The 13,042-nt window shown below is 32.3% G+C and overlaps 1 protein-coding gene and 1 non-coding gene across 2 annotated transcripts; one reads left to right on the top strand and one right to left on the bottom strand.

Annotated features, from left to right (window-relative positions):
• Positions 1-5,515: 5,515 nt before the first annotated feature.
• On the top strand, positions 5,516-5,622 carry LOC128035059 (small nucleolar RNA R71). The gene has a single exon (XR_008191463.1). It is a non-coding gene; the product is annotated as a small nucleolar RNA R71 (small nucleolar RNA).
• Positions 5,623-10,230: 4,608 nt separating this feature from the next.
• On the bottom strand, positions 10,231-12,343 carry LOC105804529 (thioredoxin-like 1-1, chloroplastic). The gene is made up of 4 exons (XM_012637182.2): positions 11,871-12,343; positions 11,341-11,520; positions 11,086-11,250; positions 10,231-10,821 (listed from the first exon to the last, which is right to left on the bottom strand). Exons 1-4 carry the CDS (start codon positions 12,117-12,119, stop codon positions 10,576-10,578), a joined length of 840 nt encoding a protein of 279 aa, XP_012492636.1. The 5' UTR covers positions 12,120-12,343; the 3' UTR covers positions 10,231-10,575.
• Between the last annotated feature and the right edge of the window lie 699 nt (positions 12,344-13,042).

The raw sequence follows: 13,042 nt of genomic DNA, 5'->3' as shown, positions 1-13,042 counted from the left end.
AAAGGGTGACATAGTCATGTAGATGCCCGTATTGGGCCACACACCCGTGTGGGCTTTCTTAGCCCGTGTACGATTCAAAAATTGAGCCCAGTCTTTACACGGCCTCAGACACGCCCGTGTGTCTAGGCCATGTGTGTTGCACCTTCGCTTTTCCTACTCTCGTATCACACGCCCGTGTGACCCAGCCATGTCTCTTGCCCCTGTAACTCACTGACTTGAAATTAAATTTGAAAAATTAGTTCCAGAACTCATACGACCTAGGACACACCCGAATCTCCAGGTCGTGTGTGTAACACCCCCTAACCCTAAACCGTCATCGAAACAGGGTTACGAGGCATTACCGGAAATATCAGATAATTTACAAATAATTCTTAAATAAATAACAAACATATTAAAATAAAATCATAAATTCATATAATATTTTACTCATTGACTTCATTCATTTTTTTAAAAAATTTCGGCAGCACTTATGCTTATTTTTACATAAAACCCCCTGCAATTAAAAACCATATAATTTTCAAATATAATCAAATCAACCAATTCATGTCACATTCTCATTTTTTTTCTATTCTAAATACCTTCTAATCAAACTCAATCAACATAATATCAATTTAAATTTAACAATGTACTTATTAAATAAAAATAGATAAACTTCTTTCATTATAATTCATAAACTTATAATACTAACATTTTTAATCATTTATATTAAAACATAATAACTTTTATTCACATCCTATGTACATGCCACATTGCCAAAAGAAAATATACATCACCAAAGTTATGCTGAAGTCGGAATTGGTCTGGATGTTGAACTGAAACCTTTGACTTTTATCGACCTGCACACGGAAACAACCGTACGCTAAGTATTTCAACTCAGTGGTATTACCAGAATTCAAAATATAATAATAAGAATAAAACATAAACATCAAACATACAAGTTTAAGCTCAATTTTCATATTTCAACAATAGCAATTCGTCGATTAATATCATATATCCACAATTTGAACTTGAACATATCATGACCCTTAGGTTCATTCCTCAATTTCATATAATATTTCAATTCACAATTCAACTTTTTCATCTTATTTCAGTAGTTCGATTGATCAAACTCATTAGGATTATCATTTCATTATTTACCCCTATTAACAAAACTCGGACTTTGGCGGATACATGGATCCAACCAAACACACCAAATTGGTACCCAATGCCTCATCGGATAGTTCAAAGCAATAGTTGACACCTAGTGTCTCATCGGCAAAGTCGAAGAAAGTTGGTACCCAGTACCTCATCGAATCTATCCAAAGAAATATAGTGACACCCAGTGTCTCATTAACTCGAGGTCGAAGTATCCCTGAACTCTTCCAATCCTATGGCATGCCAATTATATTCGACTCAGCCCGACTAGTTAATATGGTATTTAAATCACATATAACCCTAATTCAATCACAATTTCTCACATTTTCAAGTCAATCATTTTTCCACCTTTCAATCAATAATTAATCCACAAACTCACACATTTTCACAACTCAATACATTTCCATTCAATTTAATCTCAGTCACAATTCGATTCAAATTCACTTCCCGCTTTCAATCAACAAACAATTCAAATATTAATTCACATCAACTATTCAATGTAATTCTCACTCATCTTAATAATAATAATAATAATAATAATAATAATAATAATAATAATAATAATAATAATAATACTTACCTCACATTTCCTTTACCAAACACATAAATTAAAATTTAACATTTAATAATAAATAACTGGTTCTTTGCTAGCTACGAAAATAATAATAATTTATACCATTAATTTTAGCACTAATTATGATAAATAATTGAATTTCTATTCAATTTCTTCCTTATTCTCAATTTAATCCTAACTAAGTTCACTTACTTTCCTAATTCAATTCACACTCTATTTTTATTCAAATTTCATTCAAACTCAAATGTAACTATTAAAATTTCAGCATATTTTCCTAATTTCGAATTTCCCTCAATTTAGTCCCTAACACATAAAATTTGTTGTTTCTTTTACAATTTAATCCTTTTATCAATTCTAACTTGAAATTCATTCAATTAAATCCCTAATTTAACAATTTGTTCAACATGAACCATGCTTAAAAAACTATAAACTTCCAAAACCTCAACTTAATTTCAACAAAACTCTATTCTAAGGCTTTTAAAACATCAAAATTAAAAAAAAGGACTTGATTGACTTACCAAATTAAAGCTTAAATCCTTAAACCCTAGGTTTTCCTTTTCTTTTCTTTCTTTCTTTTCCTTCCCTATTTCGAATGGTCTCTGTTTCTTTTCTTCTTTTGTTTCTTTTATTTTTTATTTTATTCCTTTTATGTATTAGTTAATAATAATAATAACAATATATTATAATAATCATATAATAATATTTTATTCACAAATATCTTTTACTTAAATTATAAGGAAATGTTTTATTTTATTACAAGTGTGTTTTATATATTTTACACATTTATTATTTTATCACCATACAATTGGCACCATTTAATTTATTTATTTTATATTAAATTACTTGATATTTATAAATATCTTTATACTTAAATTTTAAGTAATCATACATTTATTTTACAAGTGTAAGAATATATGCATGACACATGTATAATTTTACACACTACATTTATTTTTTCTTAATTTATTACAAAATATGATAATAATAAAAATAATTACAATAATAATTTAACTAAATAAATTAATAATATCTATTTAATAATTAATTATAAGTATTACAAATATATGTATTTTATTAATACACTTGCACTAAATCATCACCATACATTTGTCTTTATTTAATTTATTTCTTAATATAATATCTTTAACTTTAATTAATATAATTTATAATGGTTTAATTAAATAACATTTTATAATATTAATCAAGAAAAATCTAAGATTTTTTCCATGTATTGTCAGCTAATCTTAAGCCATTGGCTTATTTACCTATTTAGTCCATTTTATTTTCTTTTGATCTATAATTAGACTTTTACCCTTTACTCTTAATTACTCTTAATTAAGCTAAATTCACCTATCTAAAACCTAATTAAACACACAACTAGTCTCGTAAATATTTCTAATAATTATTTTCAAACTCAGTTTACTAAGACGGAGGCCCGATTTTATACTTTTTCGATGCCCATGAATTTTGGGTCATTACAGTGTGGACCACCTTAGGCCGTGTAACCTTCGAAAATTTTAAAAATTAAGTCCCAGGACTTACACGGCCAAAACGCACCCGTGTGTCCAGGCCATGTGTGTCACATGGCTATGTCGCCAGGCCGTATGACTCACTGTCATTTGCTTCCTTATGCACACAGCCTGGGACACGCTTATGTGTCCAGGCCGTGTGGGTCAAAAACATAATTCTTTTAGTTTAATTTTAAATTAACATGCAATAAGATTAAAAGAGTTAGCAGAAGTTAAACACTCGGGTTGCCTCTTGAGAAGCGCTTATTTAAAGTCTAAGTTTAGCTTTACCTTGTGCAAGGTTACGGTGGTTCTCGGAGCCGAAGCTCCTCTCTCTCGTTATCAATTATTTTACCAATATAAGGTTTGAGTCGAGTATTGTTTACTTTAAACGTGCCGAACTCAAAATGAGTTACCTCGACTGTACCGTATAGAAAGACGTTTAATACCATAAATGTGTTCGATCCGTTTGATTCGATCTCCGAAGGGGCAATTCTAGATCCATTTTGTCCAGTAGTACTTTATCCTTAACCTTAAATTGGTTTATCCTCATGTGCTCCTCACAGCGTCGCTTTGGCTCTTCATCGTGTTTTCCCTATTTCTTCTTAACATGTGTACATCATTCATCTAGTTCATCGAGTTGTACCATTCGTTCTTCATAAGTTGTTCTGTTTCTGTCACATTGACTGAAACATGGCTCCATCATGGTTCCACGAGGGATTTCCTGCAAAGAATGTTGAGCCACATGGTTACTCACATTAACAGAACTTTTAATATCATCTCAATCATTAGAAACTGTCACAAAATCACGTGCTTGGAGAATAATTTTCTCATCACCTACTCAAAGTACAAGCTCACCCGTACCAACATCAATAATAGTCCTAGCAATTGCTAAAAAAGGGTGACTTAAAATCAAAGATACGTCACTATCCTCATCCACGTCTAACACAACAAAGTCAAAGGGAATATTAATTTATCAATTTTTACAAGTACATCCTCAATAATACTCCTAGGATATTCAATGGTTCTATCTGCTAGTTGAATATGCATCCTAGTTTGTTTGGATTTCCCAAGACCTAGTTGTTTAAACATTTTCTAGGGCATGAAATTAATACTAACCCCTAAATCAGCCAAAACATTATCAATATTTAAACTTTCAATTAGGTAAGGAATAGTAAAACTCCTTGGATCTTTTAATTTGTTGGGTAGTTTATTTTGAAGAATGACCAAGCAAATTGCGTTGAGCTCCACAGTTGATGAGTCGTCTAACTTCCTTTTGTTTGCCAACAGCTCATTTAAAAACTTAACATAATTTGGCATCTGCGAAAGAGCTTCAACAAATAGTAAGTTAATATGTAATTATTTTAAAAGCTTGAGGAATTTACCAAATTGTTCGTTTGTGTGGTCTTTCTTTGATGCATTAGGATATGGCACTTGAGGTTTATATTCATTGACAACAGACTTTTGCTCTTTCCTATCTTCCACAGCCTTATCATTATTCACCATAATTTCTTGCATCGATTCTTGTTCAGATTCAACTAACCCTTCTTCGTCTCAAACAGTAACTGCATGAAGGTGCTCCCTTGGGTTAGTTTTAGTATTGCTAGGCAAACTACCTTGTCGTCGTTCCAAAATTAGTTTAGCAAGATGACCTATTTTATTCTAGAGCCCTTGAATCGATGCTTGCTAATTTTTTAATGCTACCTCAATGTTTTGAAAATGCGTTTCTGACCCCGAGATAAACTTGATCAACATCTCCTCAAAGTTTAGCTTTTTCTCTTGTTGGTCAGGTTGCTAGAAGCCTAGAGGTGGTTGTGTTCTTTGATTTCCTTGACTAACCTAAGAGAAATTGGGATGGTTCCTCCAACTTGCATTATAATTGTTACTATAAGAGTTAATTTTGAGGCCTAGAATTATTGCCCATATAATTGACTTGCTCATTCTCTATGCTAAGACCGTAGGGTAAACATTCTAGATTAGTCATTCCACCTCCATTTGTATCGCATTGCATCACCGGATGTACCTGCGTAGAAAGATATAAACCATCATTTTTTTATTTAATAGTTCTACCTGATTCGATAACATGGTAACTGCATCTAAATTAAAGAAACCGGTTACTTTCATCGGCTTTGTCCTCATGACTTGTCATTGATAATTATTCGGTACCATCTTCTCAATAAATTCATAAGCTGCTTCGCGTGTTTTATTGTTAAGTGTTCCACCGGCTGCTGCATCGATTAGTTACCTAGTTGAGGGGTTCAAACTATTGTAAAAGGTTTGAACTTATAACCATAGAGGTAATGCATGATGAGGGAACCTTCTCAATAATTCCTTATACCTCTCTCATGCATTATATAGAGTCTCTAAATCAATCTGAACAAAGGAAGAGATGTCATTCTTCAATTTGGTTGTTTTAGCCAGTGGGAAGTACTTTAGCAGAAATTTCTCGGTCATCTGAGCCCATGTAGTGATGAAACCTTATGGTAAAGAGTTTAACCACTATTTAGCTTTGTTCCTCAACGAGAATGGGAACAACCGTAAACGAATGGCGTCGTCAATGGCACCATTAATCTTGAAAGTATCATAAATTTTCAGAAAATTAGCTAAATGAGTATTTCGGTCTTCGTCTTACAAACTATCGAACTGAACATATTGTTGTACCATCTGAATTGTGTTTGGCTTCAGTTTGAAATTATTTGCAGCAATGATAGGTCTCACAATACTCGATTCAGCCCAGTCAGAGTGGTCTTGGCATAATCGTACATGGTACGAGGAACAGGAGCAGGAGCTGCAGGAGGTAGCTGAATATTCTGATTATCGTCCATCTCTTCAGTAATAATAATGCCCTCTTATTCGTCTACTAAATTCTGTCGATTTTGGCTTACTTCTTTATGATTTTTGCAAGTTGTACTTTCAATTTTACTATCGAAAAGCAATGGTCTCAGCGGGTTTCTTCTAGTCATAAATTAAAAGAACTTGCTAAAAGCAAACAAAAGAAAAAAAATTAGAATGTAAAAATTAAACTAAAAATAAAAATAAAAATAAAAAATGACTAAATTAATAAAAATAAAGTGTTCCTAATATTTTAGTCCCCGACAACGGCGCCAAAAACTTGATGTGTCTCATGTGACTAACTAAAAATACGACAAAAGCAAGTGCACCTATCGATAGATAGTATAGCTATGGTGAGTAGAGATATCGTATCCATGAGGACTAAAAGTATTAGTAATTACTGTTTTTCTATATTTAGTCGACAAATTAGAGTGATGTGTTTTAAACTAAATTTACTAAGAACTCAACAGAGAATGAAATAAGAAATAATCGAAAGATAATCAATGAGAGAGACAATACCCAAGAAAGAACCCACTTAGACTTCATCTATTATTATGAATCTGAATTAAATGATTTATTCACTTGGTGTCTTGATTCGAAGTAATCCCTAAATTATGTTAATATCTCTTTCGAGAGTAAGAACAATTGACTCTAGGTTGACTAATTGAAATCTCTTTCTAATTAAAACCCCTATCATCACATTAACTCGATCTATGGATTCCCTTGTTAGATTTGACTCTAATCCAGTATATTTATGTCATCCGATTTCCAGGATTGCATGCAACTTTACTCAATTATGTTAGATTTACTCTTAAACAGGGATTTTTCCTCTCTTGAATTAAGCACATTAAACATGAATTAATATCCCAAAAATATTTAAACAAGAGATAAGCACACATAATTGAGAACAAGAATAAAGTATTTATCATGTAAAACAAAAATCAAATAATAGAATTCATCATAGGTTTCATCTTCCCTAGGTATCTAGGGAATTAGTTCATAATCCTGAATAAAAACATCTCAAAGTCAGAAAAACCACAAGACATAAAGAAACTCATAAAAACTTCAGAAGAAATTAAAATGAGATCTTCGATCTTGATGGAAATTCACTTCAGAGTTGGCTCCAATGGTGTTCTTCGAGTGTTTTCTTCGATCTTCTCTGATAACTCCCATATCTCTTTTTCTATTTGGTATTTAGACTTTAAAATGCCCAAAAAGCCTAAAAATTGTGTTTTTTCGCATGTTTGTGAAGCAATGGGCGAAATTGACAAGGGCTGGCACATGGGCATGTGTCTAGCTCATGTGGCTCCTGAAATCTACTCTATTTGTCTGATTTTAGCTTGTTTTTCACTCCCAAATGCTCACCTAAGTATAAGAACATGAATTAAAAGGATTAAGAGCATTAAATTCACCAATTTCCGTAAATAATCATCCAAAAACGCATTAAGAATGAGATTAAAATATGTTAGTTTTATCATTTATCAATCAATAGTAAGAACATGAATAATAGAAAAAGGACAAAACTCGAAGTAAGACCGGTCTGCAGAAGATAAGGCCACTCAAGTGAGATTATGAGCCACCTTATTTGCATTTCGACAAGTCCACTACAAGGACAGATGTTGAAACTAAAGCCACAACAGGTAACAATTGTGTAAAATCAGGCCATACTCGTAGGAGCAAATCTGTCGAGAACTTAAGGCAATAGTGACCTCCAGGCAGTTTGACTCCACCTCAATGTTATCCATGCCTGAAGCTTTGAACCTAGAGAAGGCCTCACGGATAGACATAGCCTCCGCAAGCCAATGTTCCATTAGTAGGGAGAAACAACGTGTAAAATCCCTTACAAACCTGCCATTCATGTCCCCGACTAGAGCAACCAAACCAGTAACGTTCGAAGACTTGGAGAAACTACTTATTTTTAAAACTACTTATATATGAAAATTTATTTATAGCTCGATTAGTTAAATTTAAAGATGTAAAAGTAGCATGGAAGCCATTGTACTAAGAGTCAAATTGAAATTTGTCCCCTTTACTCAAAAAATAGGCAAATTAGTCCTTATACGTTAGATAAAAAAGCAAACTAATCCTTCTGGTTAAAATGTCATCCATTTCTACTATTAAAATTGGTCGCTGTACATCAGCATGAGGTACACGTGACACACTACATGTCATTGTATGGTTATTCCGATAACCATCCCAGTTTTTAACAATACATTTGGATGATATTTTTAAAATATATGACCAATTTGCTCTTTGATCTAATGTACAATGACTATTTTACCCATTTCTTGAGTAAATGAGACAAAATGCAATCTAACTACTAGTATAAGGACGTTTAGTACTTTTACTATTTGAAGACCTAAATGATTCTCTTAATTTTATATTATAATTCATCACATTCTTTAAGGAGTGGAATTTTAAAAAAACAATAATATTTACTAAAATTAATTAAATTTTGAAAAATATTGAAAAATAAAAAAATTTACTTAAGGGTTTATAAGTTCAAATATAGTAAAATTATAAATGATACATTCTGGTCAACTAGAATAGAACCAATTCAATAAAAAGCACAAGAGATTACAAACTTAAATATATTCGAATCTAAACCAAAATAAATCAATAACAACCACACATGATGAGACTTAAACTAAGAATAATTTATGAATGAATCCATAATAATTTTTAAGTGAAGGATTATTTATTTATTTCAGGGTAGTTATTTATTAATATAGTCACAAAAATAAAAGTATGTAAATTTTATAGAATAAATGACAAATTTTTCTTTATTTAATAAATTTATTGTAATTGTTAATTGGTTTTAGTTCAATTAACATCGATATTGTTATCAATATAGGAATATGTAAGTTCAAATACATTAAAACGTGTTTATCCTTCTATTTAAGAGTAAGGTAAAATTATAAATAGTTTGAAGTATTATATAAAATAAATAAAATTATTATAATCATAGTATGACTTTTTGTATCATTTCATTGCTAAATTAATGTTATTAATCAAATACATAGATATGGGTAAATAATTTATTTGTTAATAGTTTTTAAAATATATATATATAGTAAATTTAATTGGTGATTTTAAAAATTGTGGTTTATAGATGTAATGTTTCCTTAGTGAGGCAGAAAAGTTAGTGGTGTCAGTGTCATACAAACCGTGTATTGCGTAGGAAGGAATACACGTATCACCCTTCCACCTTTCACTCAAATTAAAAAGCAACTTCCGTTATTCTCACACCTAATAACTTCCACTCAATTCCTACTACCCCAAATAGTAACAAAGAAAAGGGCTGTCGGCCATCCCTCTAGGATTTGCTTTCAACCCAATCAACCAAGCACACCATGACAACATTTCTGTGGATTTGCCCCTCGACACCTGTGAACATAACGTAAGAGAAGAGTTTTGTATTACTTTCAAACCATAACTTTGTTGCTTTCAAGCAATTAATTTGTTCATCATGGAACAACATGGATGGGACACAGGTTGGATGCTTTGCATTACTAATCAAAACCCTGAAATTTTCTGTTGGTTTTTGCTGTAATTGTCTTAATGATAATGAAAGTAAACTGTAGTTGAATTGTATTTTGATTTTTATATTTAAAAATAAGATTTTTTTGTAGATTATTGTTATTAAAAGTTTCGGTTAAAAATTAATTTATGTATGTTAATAAAAAATACACGTGACGTCATTATTCTATCAACTAGATCAATCTTTAACAATATAAAATAATGATCTTTTTAAAAGAAAAGATCAATTTACTACTTTTTACCTCTCTAAAAGAGGGTAAAACAAGTCTAATCCATGCAAATGAGCTTTTATAATCTCTGTTTCATTTAATGTTTGAGGATAGGATCCTGGACATGTTTATGGCCTTGACAAAATTCCTACAAATTATTAAACAGCGGTTGAAGATGATGCGAACAGACTTGGCAATTCTTCAAACAATTCTTGAAGCTTCCACGAGTTCTATACCATCCAAAACCAACCGGATATTTTTGGGTTTATGACAGAGGATAAGTGGCCGAGGACAGCTTCGTTTTTCAGTACAAGATCTGATACCTGAGTACACAAAGAGAGTAAATGCATTGCCCTTGAGTTGTCCTTTTCAGGGATGCCCACTTCTTCAACCATATCCAAAAAAGTAACAAGAACACATAAATGCAATGAAATTTATAAAACTGCTTTTTACTTTTCTATAATATTTTAAACCATACAATATGAACCATATATTTTACTTTCACATAAGTGGTTTATCCTTAAAAATGACAACCACCATAACATACACATAAAGCTAGTTGCTCTTCAAACATGCTTCAATCAAGCAGGCTGGGATCCCCAAAAAATAAATCCAATAGCCTGCAACTCCAAAAGGAAGACGATACCTAATGGCTTCACCTCTACTATGTTGTTCATTTCTTACATGAACATATATTAGAACATGAAAACCGAACATGGAGATAGTACTATAGTAACTGTACAGTGGGAACGGGGTTGGCAAAAACTATCCCTGACGATCATCTCCCCACACCAATCAAGGTCTTCTCCTCGCTTTCTTTTGGCCTGAAGGATGAACCGGATGGAACTTCTTTCAGCACCGGAATTTCTTCCGGTGCAGGATGAACTGGTTTCGGTGTGTAGTTGAAGGAAAGGTCTTTGTTGGCAGCTAATGCCAAAAGCTCCTTCTCCTCGAGACCTTTTGTCGGCCCAAGGCTGCATCGGTCTGGTGAGTGCTTGGCCAATGCATCTTTGAATTTTTTGATCTGTGGGATTATCATTGTTGTTAGAACATATATGATGGTAAAACATAAACAACAATTGACAAACAGTTAAGATACAAAACCAGTTGCATTGAAGGAGCAAAACTAGCAGAGCCTCATCAATAACACAACCAACTGATAACTAAGATGCACCATGGTCATCAAAATCAAATGATCCAAAGGGACCAGTGGGTTTATTTCATTCTAATTACTAAAACGTATCTGATAAATTTTGCATCACAAGGGAGGGATAGAAACAAGACTAACCGTGGCATTGGTGCAGCTAAAGCTGCATAGACGACCCTGAGCTCCTCTATAGAACCTAAAGAAAGGCAACACATGTACATTAAGGCTATAACACATGGATTTATGCTCCTCATAGTTCACCTTAAGGAACTGCACATCCGGATTCATCTCTGCCAATTGGCAAATCTGGCAAATCCCAACATCCAAATTCACCATTAGCACAACTATGCAAAAGAAAATAGATAAAAAAAACTTCAAAAGTCTATATTATTATACCTTGGGATGAAGAGCCTTGCAGCCACCACAACCAGGAGAGAAGAAATCCACTATAACAAGTTTATCCCCAGCATTCAAAAGTGAGTCCACCAGGTCTTGTGCAGATGTCACTTCTTTCATATTTGGTTGATTCCCCTTCTCCCACCACTTTTGAGTTTTACCAATAAGCCCAGTTTGCATCTAATTTCGTTGAACAATACCAGAAAATAAAAGAGAGAAACCAATTAGAATGTTTCGTTTTGATCCTCAGCAACAGATCAAAGTACAGGGAAAAAGAACTGTTAAACATAAAAAATCATACTAAATAACCCTTCCAAAAAAGGAAAAATCTATTTGGTAATGGAAGTAAAATTTCTATATGAAGATTTGACCTTTGGCATGTGAAAACTAAACTAAGAACTACCTATAGCTAAAATTACAGAGAAATTCAAAATAAGAAAGTTCATAAAATAAATCAGAAAATACCCACACCTTTGGACCAGAAAAAGAGTTCTAAATTTTTCTTTTTAAAAAAAGTTAATTAAACCAACCTGTGCTTTAATGGGAACTCGACAGAACCTTCTCTCATTTAGACTTCTTTTCTCTAAAAAAACCACTCTTTGACCATTAAAACCACTCCTCAAAGCTTGAGGTTCCAACCTCAAAGAAGGAAAACTATTCTTTCTCAAACAAAACACAGAGATTCTCCTGGAAAACAAAGGAACGCCACCTTCTTGATTCTTCTTCTGACTATAGTTACAAGCTGTAAACAGATTTGACTTCCCCAAAACTTCAGCCATGCTTAATATTTCTATATTTTTTTTCTAACAACAAAAACAGAAATTCAGATTCAAAATTGAAACTCTAAGCTTTATTCCCGAACGGAGATTAAAATACCGAATATGAAAATGAAGCGTTTTTAAGCAAAAGTTGCTTCTTTTATCTTTCTCTTTCTTTGTTGGTTATTTTAAGGTCTAAGGATGGACTTTAACCGTCGATCTGGTTTGTCTTGATGTGAATCTAACGCTTGATGATGTGTTGTGACTGGAAAATTTTCATGTCAAAACGTATTGGATAAGGTTCTTTGTCTTGCCTTTTTTTTTTTTTTAATATTGGTCGGTTTTTATGGTGGTAAGGAGATGTACGTGATAAGTGAATTTTGTGACACGTGGAATCAGACTTTAGATATTACAAAAGTAAAGGGCAGTTTCGGATATACAATGGATAAAAGGTAGGTTCTTTGACACGTCATTCATTACTTTTGTGGGCCAGCTTATTTTTAAAAAAAATTACATCAAAGGTCACTAAATTATTAGTAAATTTATGATTTGGTCACTTAACTTCAAAACGTTACAAAATGATCACTGAACTATTTGAAAGTTTTCATTTAAGTAACTTAACTATTTAAACATTTTTATTCAAATTACCGGGCTGTTATTTTTTTTTAAAGTTCAGCTAGAGCGCTCTAAGCTACAATTCAAGAATCGATCTAGTGGATCAATACCATCGACGAGTAGAAGAACATATCTTAGACCCAAATTGATTAATAGTTAATGTTAGAGAAAGAAGAAAGTTGTTTGGATTCTGGTTCACATATTTGTGATATTCAAAACTATTTCATGAAAATAATTGAACTATAGAAGAAAAGGGAAATGAAAGTTTTCAATTGGTGCAAGTGGTGTGACAGAGAAGGCCATACAACAACGATTTTAATAGCCTAGTG

Source organism: Gossypium raimondii, chromosome 11 (genome assembly GCF_025698545.1).
Source record: "Gossypium raimondii isolate GPD5lz chromosome 11, ASM2569854v1, whole genome shotgun sequence".
Classification (NCBI taxonomy): Eukaryota; Viridiplantae; Streptophyta; class Magnoliopsida; order Malvales; family Malvaceae; genus Gossypium; species Gossypium raimondii.
This window is presented reverse-complemented; position numbering and strand designations above follow the sequence as displayed.